The sequence below is a fragment of the Gouania willdenowi genome, chromosome 13 (genome assembly GCF_900634775.1).
Source record: "Gouania willdenowi chromosome 13, fGouWil2.1, whole genome shotgun sequence".
Lineage (NCBI taxonomy): Eukaryota > Metazoa > Chordata > Actinopteri > Blenniiformes > Gobiesocidae > Gouania > Gouania willdenowi.
In genome coordinates, this window is record NC_041056.1 from 546,124 (window position 1) to 571,212 (window position 25,089).

General features: G+C 40.9%; 1 protein-coding gene across 4 annotated transcripts in view; it reads right to left on the minus strand.

Annotated features, from left to right (window-relative positions):
* sptbn4b (spectrin, beta, non-erythrocytic 4b) overlaps nt 1-25,037 on the minus strand; it is a 62,911-nt gene extending 37,874 nt beyond the window's left edge. For 3 of the 4 annotated variants that reach the window (XM_028464156.1, XM_028464155.1, XM_028464157.1), the window contains exons 1-8: nt 24,904-25,037; nt 22,218-22,458; nt 21,739-21,897; nt 9,908-10,038; nt 9,610-9,835; nt 8,378-8,580; nt 5,659-5,749; nt 603-749 (exon numbers count right to left, since the gene is read on the minus strand). In XM_028464156.1, coding sequence (XP_028319957.1) covers nt 603-749; nt 5,659-5,749; nt 8,378-8,580; nt 9,610-9,835; nt 9,908-10,038; nt 21,739-21,897; nt 22,218-22,458; nt 24,904-25,019 — 1,314 coding nt within the window. In that variant the 5' untranslated portion in view covers nt 25,020-25,037. Of the gene's footprint in view, nt 1-602; nt 750-2,517; nt 2,856-5,658; nt 5,750-8,377; nt 8,581-9,609; nt 9,836-9,907; nt 10,039-21,738; nt 21,898-22,217; nt 22,459-24,903 lie in introns of those variants that run through there. The other variant, XM_028464158.1, reaches the window with a different exon arrangement.
* Nucleotides 25,038-25,089: the final 52 nt, after the last annotated feature.

Consider the following 25,089-nt stretch of genomic DNA (forward strand, 5'->3'; position numbering starts at 1 on the left):
TCTTTATTGTTTCCTGTATTTTCCATTCATATGTATTAGATCTACTAGTACTAGTAACTGTTTATTTTTAAGTCTACTAGTAGATGATTTTGCTTTACTAGTAAGGTCTACTTGTGCATTAGTGCACCTAAAACCTTTACTAGTACACTCAAAATCTCACTAGTACTACGAGTAGACTGTTTTAGCCTTCTAGTAATATTTACTAGTATTACATGTAAACCAAATGCAAATAAAATAGGAAGGATTAGAACCACATCCAGCTCCCTGATTGGTTTGTATTAATATCAAAAGCCAATGGCAGGCATGAATTTACTTTTCCGTGGCTTCTCAGTAGCATATAGTATAATGTTTACTAGTATTACTAGTGACACTTTTTGCTAGTAGACACTAGTAAACTAAAGTGTGTACTATAAATGTGCAATACTAGTAGGAAGGGTGAAAGTATCTGATAGGGTCAGTACTGGGTGTAGTGGTGCAAGACTCTTATTTTGAAAACCCTATATTGATGTGTCTTTTCTCCACTTTATCTCCCAGTGTTTGCAGATCAGTGACTTCACAATGAAACGATTCCAGCAGGACCATTGATTCCATCCAGCTCTCACCTTCTCAATCTTCTGCAGCCATTCCTTGTTCTGGACCAGCTCGGCCATGAAGGCCTGGTGCTTCAGCCATTTCTTGTGGAGCTTCTGGGTCTCGTCTCTGCTGCCATCCCTCGCCATCAGCATCTTCTCACACACCCAGTCGCCCAGCTATAGGACCACAGAGAACCAGCACGTTTTAGATAAACATAGGGCTGGGCAATATATCGAGATTCAAGATATATCGAGTTTTATATTTTTGCTATATGGAAAATTACAATATTGAAAATCATGTTATCATGTTCTCATGCTTACTTTGTATTAAAATACTCGTTTTTGGAGTCGACGCTTTCGCTACTTCTCAGAACAGCATGAAAAGCTTAGTTAGATGATTTCTGAGTGCGTTCTAAACCAGACCAGACAAGGCACACTACAGAACTCACTCACACGTGCTGTCCCTTGGCTTAAAGCAGTGGTTCTCAACCTTTTCAGGCCTCAACCCCCAAAATAAACGTCCCAGAGAGCGGGGACCCCCACTGTAGCTGAAGGTGGTTGAACACAGACATGAACATTGAAGAACAGTCATGTGGAGACAGGACCATCTATAAGGGGGAATAAAAGAGAGATTTTTGGGGTCCATCCATAAAGTCAGTAAAATGATGGTCCATTGTTCTATGAATCTGTGATAACCACATTTATTTATTCATCTGAATAATATCCACTGTTATCCAGGAACGTTTATTATTATTATTATAATCATCTTAAAGATGGAAATCATGGTTTTAATCACTAATAAAATGGTTCAAAGTGAATAAAAATGGTGGAAAAGGAGGTGAAATGGGATTTTAAAAACCACAGAAAATGGTTAAAAGTTGTAAATTAAAGATAAAAACAGACAGAAAAAGTGGTAAAAATGGTTCAAAGTGTCAGTATTGGCTTAAAAGTGGTTTAAACTAGCATGACAAATGGTGAATGTGATTAAATTGGCAAAAATACTCATGAAATCTGGTGAAAAGCGGTTAAAAGTGACAATAATGGGTCAACATATGTGACATTAGGTGTAAAAGTGGTAGAAAGGGTTTATAAGTACTGAACATGTTTGAAAAGTGGAGAAAATGTGTAGAAAATGTGATGTAGAAATGGGAGAAATGTATCAAAAATACATTAAAAAGAGCAAAAATATGGCAAGAAAAAGTTAGTTCAAATATGGCAAATAAGGCTAAAAATAAGCAAAAATATGCTCAAATTGTTAAAAAAAAAAAAAATTCCTAGTTTCTTGAAGGTATCTGGCGACCCCCAACCAGTGTCTCACAACCCCAAAATTGAGAACTCCTGCCTTAGAGGACACAAAGCCAAAAGTGTCAAATACTGTGCAGTTGTTTGTTAATAAATGTTAATAAATATGCCTGTGTGGCATTTTTCATCAGCAAATTTAACCCAGAATTATTTTTCTGGAGTTAAAAATATTTAGATATTGAGTTTTAGTCCATATCACCCATGCAGCCCTAGCACTATAAGTTATACGTGATGTCATCATTCACAGATTTGTGTCGCTGTGTGTGTGAGTCTGCTGTGTGGTAAAAGTGTAAATAAACACACGCGGTGGGAAAATACAAGGTCACACACACAGACGTTAATTATTAATGAGGCGCAGACAGAAGGAGGCACATGCGGGCTGACACACGTGTACCAACAAGCATGGCGGCAGGAGGAACACACACACACACACACACACACACAGCATCAGTCTCCATCAAAGAGTCGTTTTTACACGCCTGCGCTGACTGCAAGCAGCGTGTATTCAGGTCAGCATCAGCATCAGCATCAGCATCAGCATCAGCATCAGCATCAGCATCAGCATCAGCATCAGCACTGAACGCCTCCAAAGCTAACGTTACACCAAAGCTAACGTTTAGAGCAAAGACAACGGCGGCATTACCGGCAGCATCTAACGGGAGCAGCCTGTCGAGCTGTGGGGTCCGCATCCTCACACACACACACAAACACGCCGAAAGGAGGAGATGGGAGAGAAGGAGAGCAAGGAGCGCAGGGAGAGCAGAGAGCGCCGTCCTGGGACTGCAGGAAACCAAGACGCCGGACAGTTAACCAAAACACTGAGTCTGCTCTGTGCTGTGTGGGGACCGTGAGGCGAGGGAGGAGGGGCACAGAGAGAGAAACTGAGAGGAGGAGGTAGAGCAAAAAACATCCTCCTCTCCTCCAAAACAATAAAATGGAGCACTGGCAAATCTGGCACACTCCCCCTCCTCCTCCACCTCCACAGAGAGCATCAGGAGGAGGAGGTTTTTGGGGGAGGGATGCAGGCGACGCCCCCAGGCTCTCGGTCACGGCTAATGAAGGTGGAGGAGGGGGATGAAGAGGAGGAGGACTCCAGCACCTCCACCACAGCCACTTCCCACTCAGTATCATCATCTCTGCAGAGCAGCCCCACGCTGCCGCAGTGATACAGAGCGAGAGGAGGAGGGGGAGGAAGGGTGGGGGGGTCCCGCGCACACGCAAATGCAAACGCACGCACACGTCTCGTGACTACAGAGGTCACAGAGGGTCACCACCTGACGAGGAGTCAAAACACCGGGGTAAAAACAGGAAGTGATGGAGCATTAAATCATTTTCTATCGAACAGCTTTGCTTCTCCCACCTCGACACAGAACTTTAGTGAAACTTCATTTTTCAAAATAAAAGCTTGGAAAACAAAGTACACGCAGGGGTGTAAAGAGTACTGATATATCTACTCAAGTAGAAGTACCGTCAAGTACAAGTAAGTCATACATAAAATACTCAAGCAAGTTACTGTAACTGAGTAGCTTTTATGGGTACTTGTACATTCTTGAATATATTTCTAAATCAGTAATTGTACTTGTATTTAATGTACATTTGAAAAGAAGTGAAGTAATTAGTTACTTTTCTACACTCAATCGTTACTGAGTAAATTATTATTATTTGTTTTAAAATGATCAACGAACATTGTGAAACTACTATAAATGAAATTGCCAGACAACAATGAAATGCATCACATGGTAGCCGACCAATCAGAACAAACGTAATATAATGAATTGTTAGCTTTAGCTAATGTTAGCTTTAGCAAGTGTACCAAACGGCTGGACGTCAAATCAGATGGAACGGAGGAGGAGAGCACACCCTGCAGAGCGACGCAGTCCCTCCCTCACCCTAAAGCACACACGCACACGCACACGCACACACACACACACACACACACACACACACACACACACACACACACACACACACACAGCTTTGAATTAGTGATGAGGACCAGTGCTACTGAATTATTGAGCAGGGAAAGTGTCCTGGAACTAAACAAAGTTTGGGCCAGAGAAGAAGGAGAAGAAGAAGAAACGTCTGACTCTGCAGGAAGGAGTCAAGGTGTATCACTGGGAGACACTTTCCCTTTAAATACAGTACAACCAAATCCAGCCAATCAGGATGCACGTGAGAGTCCAACAAAGAAAGAACAAAGAACAGCCAGAAAACTAAAGATATCACCTCAGAACTTTTCAAAATTTGACGTCACATCAGTCTTGTGTGACTCCACCAAAAAGGATGAAAGTAAACACATGAGTTAAACTCAAGGCCCGGGGGCTAAATCCAGCCCATTAGAGCATTCAGTTTGGCCCGCAGTAAAAATACCATTAACAGAGAAAACATGAATTATTGTGTTAGTTACCAACTTATTCCACTGTAGATATCACAGCCCCTCCAAAACACACAAATTCAAGAAAATATCACAATATTTGCACGGCTCACAGTTTTGCTGTGCTTTTATCACATGATGTCATGGCAGTCAATTGTAATCTCAAATTGTTGAAAGAAAGCATGTGTTTTCCAAAATTCAGCAAAATATCTACAAAATATCCCAAAAGTAAATAAAAAATGGTCAAAAAATGTAGGATATTTAGAGAATTGAAGTTGATTAAGGATATGGCTAATTTTCTCACCTGACATGTTTCTGTCAAACTGGTCCATATTTCACCACAGAACTAAAATGAGGTTAACATCCCTATTGTAAAATAAAAAAAGCATCCACTCTCAAAGTTAGGGATGTGGTCTAGTTCCAAACAAACAAATAACCTGTAACTTTTTCCTTAAAAATGATCCCAAACAGTGCGCTGACACGCTCTGGTGGCTGAAGTTAGTGAGTAAATCAGACAGTTGAAGAAACACAAACCCTGAGAATAGAAGTCCTTTCGGGTGGGAGTCTTTAACATTGATTTACTCGCTAACTTCAGACACCAGAGCATGTCAGCGCAATTTAAGAAAGAGTAAATGTCTCTTAGGAGAGCTCTTCTTCTCTGCTTCATTGTCTACTACCAAACTGCAGAGTTGGAACTGTCGCCCCTTGCGGTCGCAGATTTTTTTCAGCTGACAATTGTTTTTAATCCTCTTTCCATGAACAAGAGTTTTACATCTACATCTTTAACTTTTCCTGTTTTTTAGAGCAACCAAAAGCAGCACAAAGTTAAATAAATCATTAAATAAATAATCTAAAATCAGGCTGAATGTTTCACTCCAATAGAAAACAATGAGATGTTTACAGGCAGTGGGGCCGTGTGACATCATCAATCACATGATTTGAAGATGGAGGAACACAGGCTCTAAAACTGTAAAGTAGTCCTGTTTTTGACAGGCGATAACATTAATATGGTGCAAAATAATGTGTTTTGTTAAGAATAGATCAACTAATAAGTACATTTCAAAGGTTCTAGGACACATTTGTAAAAACGGTGAAGGATCCCTTGAACACACACAGGTAGCGTGATAGGTTCTGCACGACTGTTTCTTTCAAAATAACAGGAGCTTGATGATGGCAAACTAGACAAAACAGACATTTTTGGAGAGAAGTGGAAACAATGTTACGCTAAAGCTAAAGGAGCTGAACATGAAAGAATTGACGAACAAAAGAAAGATGCAGAAATGCTGTTCGGATGATCACAAACTACATTAACACTGTAAAGAATAGAGCGCCCCCTATGGAGGTTTGTGGTACTGAGCAAAGCTCCACAGCTGTGAGTGGGTTTTGTTGACACGTGCGTTGGCGTCCTACCTCGTGACAGTCCTGGAGGAACCTCTGCAGACTCCACTGGGTGTTCAGTTTGTCCAGCCACTGCTGAGCCAGCTCCCTGTTCTGGTTCCCCCTGAGAGACAAAAACAAGGGTCAACAAAGTTGTTTCTTAACTTCTTACATGATCTGAACAGGTGTCCCTAAATTACTAATTACTCTGTAACCCTAATTATCTGAACCCTATCCCTACCTAACCCCACTAGATTTCTCCACCTAACGCAAAAAATGCCAACATAGCTCCAAAGGTGTCATAATTTAGCGACCAACAATTAATGACAGCCTTCATGAAACCTTATTCATGCTAATGACAGATAATGACACCATAATGTATAAAACTTCAAGTAAAGTGTTACCGAATCCTCTTTGTGGTAAAATCTAACTTTTAAAAACACCAAAGTGCAAAGATTTAAAATGAAAATGAAAGGGTTTTACTTCATCATCAATGCTTCTTTTTTATTTGGAGGACCACTTTGAAGACCCTAAAGGACTAAATTTGCCCCCTGGAGTTTTGTAATTAAGTCAAATAATTATGAATAGCAATTTTCCTCAATGCAGGTTTTAGTTTTTATGTTTGTGCAGCAAAATAACAACCAGACGGTTTTTCAACCAAACACACTGAGCTCAATCATCAGCCAGAAAACAAGCAATAAAGGTGTTAATGTATGTAAATATAATCCACAAACCACACGTGTCTCACACACGCACGCACGCACATGCACACACACACACACGCACACACACACACACACACACACACACACACACACACACACACACACACACACACACACACACACACACACACACACACGCACGCACGCACATGCACACACACACACACACACACACACACACACACACACGCACACACACACACACACACACACACACACACACACACACACACACACACAGTGCGCCCACACTGCCTGAGCTTTTCTTAGGACCAAACAGCCTCTGCTCTCAGCCTTTAGTCTCTTTTAGATCAAACACGTTCAAAAATGACGACAGTAAATTAGTTGTTTTAATCCAATAAATCAACCGATTAATCCAGTCAGGAGTCTGTGGCGTGTGATGTACATATATTTTAAGGGAGCAACAGGGAAGGGCGGTTTAGGTAATGTCTCTGACGTGTGTGATTGGTCTCAGCTTTTGCAAAGTGACTAAATAGTGAGGAAGCAGGAGGCTAATTCTAGGCAAATGCTAATGTTAGGGAAGTTAGTTTAAAACCTGCTTTTTCCCCTCAACTCTCCTCCTGTTGTTCTCCCATTTTTCATCTGAATACGGGGCGCCTCCCATGCACATGGTGACCCACAGTTTCTCCCGTTCTTGTCCTCCTGTGTTATATGTGATTGTCTTTCCATGATTCTTAGGATGGAAAGAAACTGAAATGTTTGTACAGCACTTTGTGGTTTTTATTAGTGAAAAGTGCTTTATAAATAAATGTACTTAATTACTTACTTAATGCTAGCAAATGGTAGGCTAATGTTGATGCTAATTCTAGCTAATGCTAATGCTAGACTAAATCTAATTAATGCTAATGCTAGCTAATGGTAGGCTAATGTTGATACTAATTTTAGCTAATGCTAGACTAAATCTAATTAATGCTAATGTTAGCTAACGGTAGGTTGATGTTGATACTGATTCTAGCTATAGCTAATGCTAGATTAAATGTTAGCCAATGCTAGCTAATGGCAGGCTAATGCTGATACTAATTCTAGCTAAAGCTAATGCTAGACTAAAACTAATTAATGCTAATGCTAACTAATGCTAATGTAATTAATGCTAATGTATTTAATGCTAATGCTCGCTAATGCTAAGTTAATATTAATGCAAGTTAATGTTAGTCAATACTAATGCCAGCTAATGCTAATGATATAATGATAATGCTAGGCTAAATCTAACTAATGCTAAGTTAATGCCAATGGTAGGCTAATGCTAATGCTAACACAGTGTTAGGCAACGCAGGCCAGCATCCCCATTCTCACTAATATTCTATTTAGTACCAGTCTGTATATATTTCTTTTACTGTTGGGTTTGGGATTTAAAGCAGAGAACAGTTAGAGCAGATGTGTCAAACTCATGGCCCGGGGGCCAAATCTGGCCCTTTGGAGCATCCAATTCGTAAAAATGACAGAGAAAACATGAATCATTGTATAAATAAAAGTCAACACTATTTACAGGGGCTCACAGTTTTCCCAGTGCTTTTATTGCATGATTGCAGTCATTTTTTTTATTTTAAATAGTTGAAAAAAACTAAAAATTCTTACAAAATCCTTACATTTTCCTCAAATTAATACACAATATTTCCCCTAATTAAATAAAAATCGGTCACAAAATATAGGACATTCAAAGTGGAGATCCTGTTGGGACTGATATATAGCACTTACGGCTTGGATTTTGTCAGTTTCTTACATAGTATTTTATGTAAAGAGCAAACATTTTCCAGTATGAAATCTGTGGCCCACTTGAGATAAAACGCCTCCTTATTTGGCCCCTGAACTGAAATGAGTTTGACACCCCTGAGTTAGAGTGTGTAGGTGTCAGATGAACCAGTACTTAAACTCATTAACCTAGCCACACCCCTTCAGCATTTGATAAAATATGATTGGTTTGTTTGTTTAAAAGTTGAAAATGATTGGTCATCAGATTGTTTGGTATCGTGTACAGTGGCTAGTTGAGTACGGATCCTTTCCTGTACCTTTTGGCCAGCGTGTTGACGCGTTCCCGGATGCGGTCGGAGTAGATGTTGCTCTGACTGATCAAACTTTCGCCGGCCTCGATCACAGCTTTGATGCGGTGCAGGTTCAGCTCCATGGCCAAGGTGAAGTCCTTGTGCTTTTTGATGGACGCCTCCACCGTCTCTACCGTGGTGGGGAGCTCCACGTGAGCCAGCGCTGACTCCTGTAAACAGGCTTGTTTTAATGTGTCAAAGCCAAGGCCTGGGGGACAATACCGGCCCTTCAGAGCTTCTGATTTGGTCCGCAGGAGAATGTAGGAATGACAGTGAAAACATTTATTATTGTGTAAATTTACAAAATATTCAGTTTTATTTACCATGCTTATATCACATGACTGCCATAATTACACTTTTTTATTATCACAAATTGTGGAAATAATTTCTTTTTAAAACTTGGAATTTCCTCACAAACAATTCCACAAAATTCCATTAAAAATTACACAAAATATGTTCAAAATTACAAAATATAAAAAACACATTATTTAAATTTTTCTGCAACAATAAACCATACATTGTCATTAACCTCTGATGACATGGCAAGATAAATAGATATATTTTTTTATTTCTATTTTATTTTTTTTATGATTATTATTTATCATTTATTATTTTATATATTTTTTAATTTATATTTGTTTCCTTTTTACTCTTTCATGTGTCCTCATGAGTCCCAGAAAGAAGTCCTGAGGACACATCAAAGCAATCAACTGATGCCTCTGAGGAAGACTGGCAGTTGGCAGCAAACATGTCAGGAGATTAGAGTAAATTTCAAAGTTTATCTCCTGAAAAAAGTAGTCTGAATAAATGAAAACTCAAGACTATTATACCGATCTATCTATCGATCTATTGTTTATGTATTTGATCTTATTTTACATATTTTTATTCATTCATTTTTAAATAATTTTTATTGAATTTTTAGAAAAATGAGAATGAGAAAGTTATAAAAATAAACAATCAAACAATTGGAAAAAAAGCAATTTTTTATTTTCTGTAAGTAATTCTTAGAGGTTTATATATATCTTTGTTTTGATAAAAGTTGTTGCTAAGCTTATAATGAGTTAATATTTTCCGTTTTCATGTATTACTTCATAGAAATGTGACGTTAAATCTATAATCCAGTTGACCTGGTGTGATTAATCGTACGTAAAAGATAAAAACAGGTTTTCCACAGTAAAGTGTGGCTCACGCACTCTCACCTGGTTGTTGAGGAAGGACTCGGCCTGTTTGACGTCTCTGAGGAACAGGTGAAAGATGTGGGCCTGGACCAGAACCTCCCTCCTGCTCTCCCACATCTCCAGCAGCTTGTTCCAGCCCACATCCAGCTTGTGGAGCCACTGCTGCAGGGCGGCCTGGGGCAGAGGGGCCTCCTCAGACTCCAGCAGCTCGTTCATGGCCTGCAGACGCTCGTAGTCTTCTTCGTACCTGGAGATGAAGATGAGCACAGGTCACACTCGTCCGCCTGTGTTTAAAACACCTCTTCATTAGTCCTCCTACCGTCCTATCTCCTCCTTCAGAGCAGCGTGCTTGTTGATCAGTTTCTCTGCCTCCTCCAGGTTGTTGGGAAGCTGTTCAGAGGCGGCGAACGTCTGAGTCTGGACCAACCAGGTGAGGAACGAGTCCAGGTCCTGATGTGAGGGCGAGAGGAGGAACTTAAAACCTACTGTACGAAGACATTTCTAATGTCAGTCAGCATTACTTTGTTAAACACAGGTAAAAGACTTAACAAAGAAAAAAGTCGATTATGGATGATCCAGGGTTTCCATGGAAACTATGAGGGATGATGCAAAACCCAAAAGAACTATTGACATTAACATGTTTTTTGTTGAACTTTTTTCATCAAACTTCTGCTTTTAGCCCCAAACAGTTTAAGCTGCATTTTAACCAATCCCACTCTGTAAAACATAAAAAAACAAGAAAAAATAAGAAAATTACACAAAATGAAGACAAAAATCCACAAAAGACAGCTAAAATAATCAACAAGAAAACATCTGGGCCTGTACTATGAAGCTGGATTTCCTCTTATTTTAACTTCCAGGATTTATTCAATGTGTCCTGCACTACGACGCTGGCTAACGTCTTAGCGGGCTGAATCACCATGGTAACTTATACTGAACACCTAACCTGTACGGGACCAGGTTATGAAGAGAATAAGATCTGAGCGAGTACTAAGCTCCGCCTCCTGACCAATCAGTTCTCTTCAAAAAACCAGCTGCCTGGTTGGTGCAGATCTGACAGCTGAGTTTATAAAGAAGATTATTAATTAAAAATTAATCCATTCATTTACTGATGACATCATTTAGGAAAGATATAGATCTACAGTATATCTGATAGACTGATCTATAGTCAGCTGATGAAGCCTATGTCTATGTACGTACGTGTAGGGAACTAAACCCCCAAGTTGACCTGACTTAGAACACCGGCTTCACCAGTCCGTGGAGTCAGAGAGTCTACCTCTTGCTGTGAAATGCAAACGTGCCCCAAGGGGGGTCTTCTTCCCTTCCTGCCGAACAAAAAGATAGAAGGATCCCAGACCAGTCGTCTCCTGTTATCATCTCCCTGCTACATTACAATCAAAAGAAGAACACCCCTCTCCTCCCCCTTTTTCAAACAGATACCTCTGGATGCTGTAACATCAAAGAACTGTCCCAATGACCCCTTTGACCCCCTGCAGATGTTTTCACCTCCCGAACCCAAACCAATGGTTACACAGGACAATGGAATAACCCCAGTTCTCCTGCTCAAATGAGAACAAAGGACATGTGCTGGACTGAAAAGTTACAAATGAAAACATTTTTGGAATGATTTCTACTGTAATTGAAATTGCAAATGTGTCTGCACTCGTGTCATGTAATTTAATAACAACAGGAAGCTATTTTAAAGTGTTCATCATTTAAAAGTGCTTAAAATTACCAGAAAAACATCACAAAAGTTAGTTTGAGGTATTTACTGCAACCGTATAGTTAAGAGGAGGCATAACATGATTTTTGACATTTATGTTATGAGTAAGTACAGGTAAAATGCATTAATTAGTTCCTAAAGTGATTCGAGGCTATTTCCTAGTCGTGTTTGGTATCAAACTCTTTCGTAATACATGATATTTCAGGATATGATGTTGAAAAGATGTTTTGAAATATGTGGAATTAATTATTAGGCATTCTTTTATGTTTAGAATCATCCCTTGTTGTCTGTCTCTGTCTTACATTTACACACACCCAAGACACACCCACAAGCTGAAAGCAGAGACATTGACCAATCACCGACATGATCACAGAATAATCAACGAAGACGCCTCCTCCAAAAGGCGTCGCCAAACGCCCTTTAAAAAAAGACGCGCGACCAGAAACAACAGTTTTGGACGCGGGCGTTCATGCTCACCCGTCTTCCCTCATGTTTCCAGTCTTTCATTTCATTTTTATTTTTAGTTGAAACAGTTAGATTTTGTAATCAACAGCTGCTTGGTTCGGACGAATTCCGCACCCAGTGACGTGCGTAACAGCCGAAAGGAAGCCCGGCCCGCGACCCTTGGGGTTAGCCAAGAGCCATTATCGAAGCCAGCTGCGAAGGCCTAACCGCCCGGATCGGCTGAAGGGGCTAAATTCTGTGGAACCGAAACAGAACCAACGGTGGCACGTCCTGCTACATTGCTTCAACAGCACCTCCAGGTCCAGCCTGACCTCACCTCCAAGGTACAAGAATGAACTTTCATCAGCAACTTCATCCACAATAGATCACATACATATTTCCATAACTACAAACTTACACGCATTAACAACATGCTGCACACACAGTTCATCTCATTCATGTTTGTTCGTCTCCCCCTTGTCCGTCCTCCTCTCTTTGTTATGAGCTCTCTTTATTTTATTCTTTGATTTTATGATCTTATTATTGAATATGTATCCTGCATTTTTATTCAATATTTAGTAGACTAGCATCCTCCTAGATTAGTGATTTCACTTTATTACGTATAATCCTCACTTTTATTAGCCTAGAAATGCATTTTATCATGATTTAATTATCCCATTTCAATTGATATTTGGACTGTGTTAATTGTTGACTTTTGAATAAAAGGTTAAACATAATATTTGATTCCTCTGATTCATTAAAGCTGTGATGATGGTGTAGACGTCTGGTAGAATTCACTTTTCCCTGGTTTCACATTGATGAGTTTAGTCTAAAAACTTAGACATATTTCTCCTGTTAAAAGGAGTGGCACCCCGCAAATTTGAAGTAATATTAATAATCATAATTAATATTCTTAGTTATATAACCCATTAATAATAACTCATCTCATCTTCCTACATAATTTCTGGCACCTCCAGATGGGACCAGCTGAAGCCATAAACACAGCGTTAATGAATAATCATTGGAATCAAAAGCCGGTCTAAAAACTGAACACTCGTGTTGCCAGATTGGTTCGGAAGCCGCTGCGCCCCGACCAATGTTGTATTCTAAGCAAAGCCGCCGCGCTAATGCTTAGAAACTGAATAAATAAGACCGCCGTGTCTTCATGTTTTAAAGCGCTATTGTTATGAAAGGCCGCCGGGCCGAAAAAGTTAAAATTAATCACTGCGCCGTCAGTGACTGTGACGTCAGAGGTAAACAGTAAGTTGCCAGAACCGGGAAAATCCCGTATAAAAGGAAAAGATACGCAGACAGTGCAAACTAGGACTTTGCTACCCCGAAGAGCTCTGAAACTCTGGTATCTGCCGACGCAAACAAAGAGTAAGTCGTCTGAATCTTCCGTTCCTTAAAACGGACAAGCTATCGTTGTATTAGCTCATGTTAGCTCATTGTGGTTGGAACACGTGGGTAACGCTCCGGAAACCGGAAGCAAGTGTGTCAAGCCACCGCTCATACACAAAGACCGGCCTTCCTGTCCCTTTTTGATACGCGACTGCCCCTCGTGGCGAGCTCGCGAATAACAGGCTAACGAGAGCCTCAGCCTAGCAGCAGCAGCCTGCTACTAAGCGGTTAGCATCAAGCTAACCTATCGTGCCCAGTGAGACTTTAAACACATCTAAGTTACAGCGTGTCTTTAGACACGTTTTGCTTGACAACTGTGCATCGATACAGCTGTCTTTACCGTCACTTTGCTGAAATCGTGTGGTTTTAAATGTGCTAGATTTGATTTTGTCATCTCTCAGAAACGCGCACGCGCGCGCACACACAAGGCCCATAACTAAACGGAAGTTAAGCCATTAAAAGGGTAATCTTATTAAAACTAAGGTAACTCATTTAAATACAAGTGACGCACTAAAATCAAGGTTTAACAAGATTTAAACCAATTTGAAAAAAATAATTAAACTAAGACAGTTTAAATAAATAAACTAATCATTAAAGTAAAATACACATTTTACTAAATGATTAATCCAGTGTGATTAAAATTAAATCAATTTGATTAAAAACAATTAAATTGAATAGGAAGTTAATTAAATGAAAGCAACTAATTTAAGAAGGATTTATTAATTAAAATAAGTTTAATAAAAGTTAAACCAGTTTTAATTAAGGTAATTAAATTCAACACAACCGAATTTAAACACAAACCATTCTTAAAAATCAACCTAAAGGAAATTACAACTGAAATAAAAACTGATAAATTAAAACAGAATTTAATTAATTAAAATTAACATTTATTGATTACAATAAATTCAATAGGATTTGAATTTAATTTCAATAAAAACGTTTTTTTTTATTGATTAAAATTACCTGTTGATTAATTCAACGAAATTGAATTAAAGTAAGGTTAATTTAAATAAAACTCTTAAATCAGTAAGGACAAGCCTTAAATGAGTAAGAACAATTGTTTAAATTAAACACACCACACCAAACTTTTTCAAGTTTACCACTCAGTTTTATTTACCAAACAGTGAATTGCTAAGAACAGACAAAATAAGATAAAACAATTCACTACCATTGTAACTTTTGAACTTTATTTCAAAAATTAGTTGAAATTTTGAAATTCTTTAGATTTCTTCGTACGATTTTGACCCACAACAAATCAACATGTCTGTCTCCTCAGAAGACCATCCAGCCGAGAACTTAGAATTTCTCCTCACAGAAATCTTAGGGGACGGAAAATCCACAATTGATGCCAAAATCCGAGAATCTCCCCCTCAAGAATTAGGAGACCTTGTGGCCGATTGCGTCACTGCAGCCGTTTCCAAAAAATTGAAGGATAAAGAGCTGGTTAAACAGCTTGGCTGTGTAATATCAGCATTCTCCGCCCAGTTAAAATACGAACAGAATCGGGTTAAAACCCTCGAGAGCGAACGCGACGCTCAACTCAAAGCCATCGAGGAACGCGAAGCCCGCTGCGCGAACCTCACGGTCCAGTATGACGAAACACGTGAAGAAAATGGACTGCTCCAAATGCGTGTGACTTACCTAGAAGAAGCGGAAGATCAGGTTAATCAATTAATCACTGAGAATAAAGAATTAGAAAAATCCAAAGTGCTACTCGGTGATAAAATACGCGTTCTCGAACATGATTTCGACACCACCACCCGGGAATTAGACGCACAACTACATGAGTCAAATGATGGGAGGAAACTCCTCCTTGAAGCAGAAGGGGCGATCAAAGCCTCAAAAGCCAAAACTAAACTGCTTTCCAAAGAATTAGACGCAGAACGAGAGAGGGTTAATGACTTATTACAACAAGTAGCTGACGGTAAAGTAGCTACTGCTAAGGTTCAACGACAATTGAACCTCACCAGGAGAGAGCTCCTAGACGCAAGACGTGAGCTCGGACAGACTCTCTCATCATTGTCAATGTCGGAGGCCGATGACGATCCTGACTCCGACGGTGAAGACGCAACTCGACAAGCCCTGCGCACCACCGACCCACCGGTACGTCCGCGTCGCTTAAGGAGACCCCGGGATGCCTCCGCGGACCCTCCTATTGACGGCGGACCAACGCCCGCCCAGCAACCTAATAGCAATCGACCGTCCAACCGCGACCTGGATAAAATCGCCAGAAACATTCCGAGATTCGAACCAAAGTTCGACGAACCCCAAAATGCTAGAGCATTTTTGAGAGACATTGATTTTTATCTAAAAAGTTATCCAATGGCTAATGTTGAAGATAAAATTTACCTAATCAAAGCAACCTCGAGCAGGCTTGTCAATGATTTCATTGAACGTCAACTACCTCAGATCAGAAATGATTACACAACACTGTGCCGCCTCCTGGTGGATGAATTTTCTGACGCACTTCACCAAACAGGTTTCGACTATGCCCACACCGTTAAACAGGGAAAAAACGAATCACCCCAACAATATTACCACACCTTGCTACAGGCATACTTTGGTAATCGCAACGACCCAGGTATGGAGGAAGAACAGCAGTTCAAAAAACTGTTCCTCAGAAACCTTCACCACAGCACGAGCACCCATCTCGGCGTCGCGGCAGATCCCTCTACCATGTCCAGTAAGAAACTTCGCGATCTTGCAATCAGAGGCTTCCTCTTGTACAAACAAAATTCGGCAAAATCCACACCTCGCGAAATGTTCCCGATAAAGAATAACTCTCACTCGCTGCAATTGGAAGGCACAAAAAAGACACCCGACAGTCCTCACATGCCTCCACCGCAAGCACCACAGACCCCTCCGCGGTACAACCAGCAATCGTACCATGGAATAAAGCCAAAACGATACCAAGATAACACCGATTATCGAGATTATGCGCCGAAACAAAACTTCCGGCACCAAAATTCTCGCCCTAACTCACACCACCAAGATCGCCGACCGCGACCACCGTGGTATGATTACAACCGTTCTGACCAGTGGAAAAGACACGACAACGATCGCCGAACACCTCCACCCAGAAACGAACACTCAAAACCTCGGTATCACAAAAATAACCAAAGGTCATACGACCAGCAGCCAAACAGATCAAGATCAGACAATGAACCTAATGAAATAGAAAGTTTAGAAATTAGGTTATCTAACCAAATCACTAAAGAAATGGCATCCATCAGGAAAATGTTCGAACAAATGATAGATGACAAAACCAATGATAAACCAAAACAATCAAAACGAAAAGATGACGATGATCCACCTAGTGCTGTCTTGCTGGTGCAAACACATGCACCAAACCACCATTTTTCCAATGGACATCAGTCCATTGAAGGTGAACCACCAATTCACCAACTCTTGTGCAACCTCTACGAAAGAGGAATCGCCCGAAAGTTTTACATTTCAGCCACTTTTGAAGGTGTGCTTACCAATGAAGCCTTACTTGACACTGGAGCAGACATATCCCTCATGTCCGCCCAACTGTTCAATGAGCTGCGCAGCCTAGCCAAGGAGACCAACCTAAGGTTGATACTCCAAGACTGCCACATTGACATTGAACCTTATGGCGACAACGCCACCGTTATTACGAAGAAGGCTCTCGTACAAGTCACCATAGGGCACCTGACCCTGGTGCACCCGTTTTACATCTCAGACCACAACCAGATTCCTCTTCTCATAGGTATCGATCTCCTCAACCGATTTGAGCCCCTGATCGACTTTCAAAACCTGAAAATCTGGGCACAAGTCAGGCAGCCACTGCCGCTGCAGCATGACTCACTCGACGGAGTTCAGTGCTACCAACTGAACCACTCTCGGGCTCTAAAGGAGACCCCAAGCCGGTCTCCGGCCCAAATGCGTCCGGCTACTAAAACCGTAGACCGTACTCTAACGACCAGAAGTACCTCCCTGTGCTCGTTAACCAACAACCCCCTCGCTACCGATGGTCTTGCGTTTCAGAACCGACACATCAACGATGCTCTCGCCAAAGAAAGGGCGCTATCAGGAACACCCTGGTCCTTTGACCCCACCCAGCTCGCTGAGCCCCACCCGTTGTCAGTGAATGCTATTACGCACTCTCGTGCGGCTGCCGAGACCGACGCCCCATCGTCTTCGCAGGTCATCGCACCGGTAAAACCCGCTTTCACCGACAATGACCCAATAACGTTAAAAGTCTCCTCGGACTTTGCCTCCACACCCAGCCATCTGTTCGCTGCCCGTCGCTCATTACAGACAGTCAAGGGCACCTTGGTCCATGTTTCTGCGGACTCCCAAACGCATGCGTTCGTTGTCCCACAGAACCAAAGGGGGGTGATATTGGCACATGCCCATGACATGCCCTGCGCCAGACACAGAGGAGTCAAAGTCAAAACCAAGCTAACACCGCTACCGCTTACACCACCCACCAATACACGACCGATCTTGAGAACCACCTCCGAGCTACGTTCGCGTTCGCTCAAAAACATCTCAAAGAGAGTGCGAAGGGCCGTAAAACCTACTACGACCAAAAAGCCTCACAAGAGGAACTACAGGTGGGAGACCGCGTCTGGTATTATAGCGTTGCTCCGCCCGCCGGCAAAACCAATCATCATGCAACCAAACTGAAAAAATAAAGAAATAAATAGAAGAAATTTCTTCCCAAATGAACAGGACCCTACCTGGTCACCGATAAACTGTCTCCAGTGGTGTACCAAATAAAGATTCCGAGCACAAAAACCGAATCAAAGCTCAAATGGGTCCACCGAAAACCAAATTAAGCTATACAGAACACTAAAATCAACAGACAAGCCATCAACCGCGAGCTGAATAAACCCTACGAACCGAGAGATAGCATTCCTAATTAACCTACCAGTCGTCACGTTCAATAACATCTACCACCTCAAGGACGACATAAACTCAGACCTAGGAACTAGAATCCACTACGCTATCTGGTCCCACCGAGGACACACCCGAGGGTCAGGATTTAACCGTGCTGGTTGATCCGTAAACTTCCAATCAGCCATCCCATTGATCAGGCCCCAGACATTAGCATATCTAACACCCTGTAACTGAGACCACCAACTCGTCTCATTATATAGGCACAGGCCAAATTTAGTTAGAGCAAAAGAAAGCTCTTCTTTTTCTCTCATTTAGTTTAAGCTCCCTTAGGGACTTACTTTTGTGTGTTTAGATTTGATTCTTTTATACCCTGCATGCTTTGTCTTTGTCTTATTGATGTGCACCAGGAGTAACTGACCGATACCACGCTATCTATGTGTTATGTGTACACTTTTATGTTACCCCATCCTGCTGATCCCAAATTACATGTTCGCACCGAGCATTGTTGAGGGACACATAGCAACATATAGTACACACACCTAGTCTGCCTCCCTGATCTACGGGTACCCACTGCCAAGCGGCACCTTAGAATCGACTCCATGGCCGCCCAACTCCTACCTCCATGGTCCATGGGCACCAACCTCCAGGGGCTCCAGTCTTCAACCGCCAGGGCTCCAGTCTTCAACCGCCAGGGCTCCAGTCTTCAACCTCCGGGGCTCTAGCTTCAACCTCCCAGCGTTGCCTCCAGTATTGACTTCCTGGCAATGCTGCTCATCTCAACGTCAAGGTGAGAGTGATTTCCCTACCCTACAGGGGGAAACACCTCCAAGTTCCAACAAGGACGTTGGACTTTTGTCACTCCTGAACTTTCGTCAGGGTGTGTGAGGACCTCAACACACCTTTACCTGTTTCCAGTTTTCTTCAACTTGAAGGTTCGTTCCCTCTTTTGTTTCCTCAAAAGAACTTTTTGATAAGAGCTTCAAAGCATTGAAACCTTATCAACAGGGGGATTATGTAGGGAACTAAACCCCCAAGTTGACCTGACTTAGAACACCGGCTTCACCAGTCCGTGGAGTCAGAGAGTCTACCTCTTGCTGTGAAATGCAAACGTGCCCCAAGGGGGGTCTTCTTCCCTTCCTGCCGAACAAAAAGATAGAAGGATCCCAGACCAGTCGTCTCCTGTTATCATCTCCCTGCTACATTACAATCAAAAGAAGAACACCCCTCTCCTCCCCCTTTTTCAAACAGATACCTCTGGATGCTGTAACATCAAAGAACTGTCCCAATGACCCCTTTGACCCCCTGCAGATGTTTTCACCTCCCGAACCCAAACCAATGGTTACACAGGACAATGGAATAACCCCAGTTCTCCTGCTCAAATGAGAACAAAGGACATGTGCTGGACTGAAAAGTTACAAATGAAAACATTTTTGGAATGATTTCTACTGTAATTGAAATTGCAAATGTGTCTGCACTCGTGTCATGTAATTTAATAACAACAGGAAGCTATTTTAAAGTGTTCATCATTTAAAAGTGCTTAAAATTACCAGAAAAACATCACAAAAGTTAGTTTGAGGTATTTACTGCAACCGTATAGTTAAGAGGAGGCATAACATGATTTTTGACATTTATGTTATGAGTAAGTACAGGTAAAATGCATTAATTAGTTCCTAAAGTGATTCGAGGCTATTTCCTAGTCGTGTTTGGTATCAAACTCTTTCGTAATACATGATATTTCAGGATATGATGTTGAAAAGATGTTTTGAAATATGTGGAATTAATTATTAGGCATTCTTTTATGTTTAGAATCATCCCTTGTTGTCTGTCTCTGTCTTACACTTACACACACCCAAGACACACCCACAAGCTGAAAGCAGAGACATTGACCAATCACCGACATGATCACAGAATAATCAACGAAGACGCCTCCTCCAAAAGGCGTCGCCAAACGCCCTTTAAAAAAAGACGCGCGACCAGAAACAACAGTTTTGGACGCGGGCGTTCATGCTCACCCGTCTTCCCTCATGTTTCCAGTCTTTCATTTCATTTTTATTTTTAGTTGAAACAGTTAGATTTTGTAATCAACAGCTGCTTGGTTCGGACGAATTCCGCACCCAGTGACGTGCGTAACAGCCGAAAGGAAGCCCGGCCCGCGACCCTTGGGGTTAGCCAAGAGCCATTATCGAAGCCAGCTGCGAAGGCCTAACCGCCCGGATCGGCTGAAGGGGCTAAATTCTGTGGAACCGAAACAGAACCAACGGTGGCACGTCCTGCTACATTGCTTCAACAGCACCTCCAGGTCCAGCCTGACCTCACCTCCAAGGTACAAGAATGAACTTTCATCAGCAACTTCATCCACAATAGATCACATACATATTTCCATAACTACAAACTTACACGCATTAACAACATGCTGCACACACAGTACATCTCATTCATGTTTGTTCGTCTCCCCCTTGTCCGTCCTCCTCTCTTTGTTATGAGCTCTCTTTATTTTATTCTTTGATTTTATGATCTTATTATTGAATATGTATCCTGCATTTTTATTCAATATTTAGTAGACTAGCATCCTCCTAGATTAGTGATTTCACTTTATTACGTATAATCCTCACTTTTATTAGCCTAGAAATGCATTTTATCATGATTTAATTATCCCATTTCAATTGATATTTGGACTGTGTTAATTGTTGACTTTTGAATAAAAGGTTAAACATAATATTTGATTCCTCTGATTCATTAAAGCTGTGATGATGGTGTAGACGTCTGGTAGAATTCACTTTTCCCTGGTTTCACATTGATGAGTTTAGTCTAAAAACTTAGACATATTTCTCCTGTTAAAAGGAGTGGCACCCCGCAAATTTGAAGTAATATTAATAATCATAATTAATATTCTTAGTTATATAACCCATTAATAATAACTCATCTCATCTTCCTACATACGGACGAATGAATGAAGTCATTAATTCATTCATTCATACGTTATAGTGAGGCTGACATCATCATCATCAGGAACATACTACAGTAAACAATGTGTTCTCATCCCAGTGTGTGATAAATAGATCTACATGAATAGAAACACGTGTGTGCTGTAATAAAGTTTAACTGCAGAGCGCTGTCTGTTTATCATCTAATAGATTAAAATCATAAATAATCTCACACTTTTACACATTAACAGTATCAGCAGCTTCCTGTCTGAGTTCTATCATTCCTGTCTTTTCTGTAACAACAGGGTTGTTTTTGGTCTGAATTATGGATTTTAATTATTCATCATTTTAAAAGAATTATTCTTAAATTATGACGTAAGCCTGCACAGTTTCTCCATGATTGTGATTGGTCTGAAGCTGCAATCTCCACCACTGTCACAGGAGTGTGCACACACAGTGTATTAAATCACCTGGATTAAGTGAATGTTTATATCCTGCTTCATAGTACAGGGGCTCTCTGACAGAGAATGTTTGGTTAGGTGAAGCTAATGGAGAGATATTAGGAGTATTCATAGAATACTGAATATAATATACCGATCCAATTTCATAGTACAGGCCCAAGAAATAAGAAATAATAAACAAAACAACAACAAAAAACAAAAACACACAATGACTCAAAGAATACACAAACAAAAATAAGCACACCAACCCTTTGTTCTCCCCATAAATGTTGATCACATGACCCATAGATCAGATACAATCACATGCTTTGGACTCTCCTTCACACTTTACCTGTATGAAGCTCTGCAGGCGACTGGCCACCAACAGCGAGTCCTCACATCCCTGCAACGTTCGTTTAAGCTCCTCCCACTCCACACTGATGCCATCAAAGGGCATGAGGACCTCCATGGCTCGCCCCGAGTGGGCGGTGGCTAGATGCTCCGCCTCTTCCTGCACAAATCGATATTTTGGAAAAAGAACTAAAATTGTGAAAACAACTTCCTGAAATGGAAACAGTTTTTTAGGGCGTCTGATTAAACCTTGAAAATAATGTTCTTTCTTATGCTTTACAAGTCAAAACTATAAAAGCCTGCTCTGTCACATTTTTGTGTTTGTTTGCAAATTTACATTTAAAAATAATTTTCTCATAATTATGACTTTATTTCTCTTTCTAACTCAATTATGACTAAGTTGCTATAGTGATATTAAATGATTTTAGCTTGTGTTTCCATACAAACACAAGCTGAAATCCAGTGATCTTTTGATCCCACCTGCAGGTGCAGTAGCTTGGGCTCCAGCACGGCCAGCGCCCCCTCCATGGTGGAGAGGCGCCTCTGCAGAGCCATCACTCCCCCCAGGTCACTGCCCACATACTGGGTGGCATCGATGGCTTTCCTCTTGTCCTGGATCTGGGATTTGATCTCAGCACACTCCAGGAGGTAGTTCTGCAGACGCAGCATGGAGTCCAGCTGGTCCTTCTTCTGCTCCACCAGCTCCACTATGCTGTTCCACCTACGCAAGAAAAATAGTCAATATTTAAAAAAAAAGGTAAAATAATAAATATATTAAATACATAAGTTTAATAAATGAATAATTTAATTTAGTTCATAATTTAATTAAACACAAATGAAAGAAGCTGAATAAACAAATAAATGTGTAAAATAATACATAAACAAAGAAATAAATAAGCCAAAATGTTTTAAGTAAGTAAAAAAAAGCCAAATAAACAAATACATAATTCAATGAATAAATAAATTACATACATATATAAATAAACAGGAAAAAATATATAGAGAACATAAATACATAAAAATATAATAATATATATAATATTGAGCTCTAATAACACAAGCAGGGAGGTAAACCACTGTTTTGTGGGTGTGGTTTGGTTTTCTATGCAGTGATCTCATCTTTTCTCAATAATAGAAGAAGACAGCACAGATGGTCACTGCGAGAAATCACGCTGAGCCGAGGTCAAAAACCTGGAGGAAGAAACTGGACGTCATGGCGGCTGATGGAGAGGCTCTGCTGTCGGATTCAGGGGCGCTGCCAACACTGTGTTCTTTAAAACAAAGGTTCTCAACTCATGGGTAGAGACCCTGAAGCCAGTCGTAGACCTGATTCTGGTGGGTTTCAGACATTGTGATGGGATATAACTGCTAAAGATATGGTTTTGTTTTCTCTGAATTGCACTTTTTAATTGATTTGTTTTGAGTTTTTAAACAGAAAACATTTATTGGAAACATTAAAAGACATATTTTACAATGCAGTATTAATATTTATAAGCACAAAAGATACATTTTCTCAGCAATTTCTGCTATGATTTGTTGTTTCAACTTAAACCATAGGTAACGGTTTAATTGCAGTGACTATGGGTACTATAAGGTAAACCCACAGAAACCATTGGGGAACCATTGTAGCTTGTAGGCAGAGGTTGTTACCCTGCTGAAACACAAACATCAGTGAACACTTAGAGGTGTGCAGCACTGCTTGGATAGCTTGCATGGGTCGAACTAACACCCACATGGAGGGGAACCAAGGTCTCCCAGACTAATGTAGCAGAAACCATCAATAGACGTATTTCTAATGAGGACAAAGTCTCCTGGAACTGACTGTTAAGGTGCGTTCACACCAAACATGACTTTAGCGACTCTAGCTACTAGATTACATTCAAAATCATTGTAACGAGACATCAAGCGACCTCCCTTCAAGCAACACCACTTGCGCGATTCCATTTACTCAATCACGTGATCAGAGTCACTGGAAGTTGCTGAAATTGAAAATCTGGAACTTTTCAAGAGACTTCGAGTGACGCTGAGTTTCTCCCCACGCCACATCACTAGGGTAGGTGAAGTGACGAAGTCAGCAAAAAGTGCAACTATGTTTAAGCAACTCATCAAGATCGATTTAAGCAACTATAGTCGCTGAAGTGGTATTGGATTTAATCTAGGACTCGGTCCAAATGGTTGTAGGACAGCTGATCATTTTATCGTCTTGGTTTGCCTACAGCGCTGGCTTTGACCCATAGATGAGAACCTCTACTTCAGGTTTGTGATTCTCTGCCGGGAGACGTCTTTACTCCAGTAACTAGTTACTGTAACCAGTTCCATGAGCTAACTAGTTACTGTAACCAGTTACTGTAACCAGTTCCATGAGCTAACTAGTTACTGTAACTAGCTACTGGAGTAAAGACTTCTCTAGGCAGAGAAACAGAAACCTGAAGTAGAGGTTCTATGGGTCAAAGCTAGCGCTGTAGAGTTCTCACAAACTTCTTCTTTCTCCGTTTGTTCTTTAGCAACATTCACCAATGAAGCAGCAACAAGTTGTTCAGCTTTTGGTGGTTTTAAAGTCACCAGTTCTCCTGACTACCCACAATGCTGTGCACTCTAGGTCATCTCCGATACTTTTTAGTCCGCAGTTATGTTCACAGTGTACGTAATAACTCTAGACTTCAATTGGAAAGGCTGTGAGACCGGCAGAAACAGAATTCTCTAGAGTTCGCCCGTTTGATCTGCTCTAGACTTTGGGTTTTAAACGATCTATGATTCGTCGTTGTGAATGTACCTTTAGTTTCCATCGTGCGAACAATGTGTCAAATTTAATCCTAGTTGATTAGTCTACGCATCACGTGTCTGCGTAGCATCAATAAAGTGTCAGTCTTCTTATAGCGCCCCTCAATGGATTGGAAGTGTACTGCAGTTTAAGGTCTTGTGTACATAAAAGCTCAGGGACTTCAAGGGAAAAGGAAACCAAAAGCACCGAGTTTGGCCAATAATATCTAATCATTACTAATTAAAAACATTTGAAAATTAAAGGTTATTACTGTAACATCTTGCCTTGAAGCCTTTTTGTGTTGCGGCTGTTGATTTGTTGATTTGTGTGCCTCTGTGTCAGTGTGTTGGAGAATCAGTGTTGTTGTTGTTGTTGTTGTTGTTGTTGTTGTTGTTGTTGTACTACCTGGAGTTGAGGTGGTCCTGACAACCTCTGACTTCAGTAGAAGATGGATGTCCTCCATCCAGGAGCTGCTGGACGATCTGATTAACGTCCAGGATCCTTCCCATCAGGCTGTTCATCTCCTGGTCCAGGCTCTCAAACCTACAACCAACGTTAGGGATCATTAGAGAGGAACAGAGATGTTAAGAG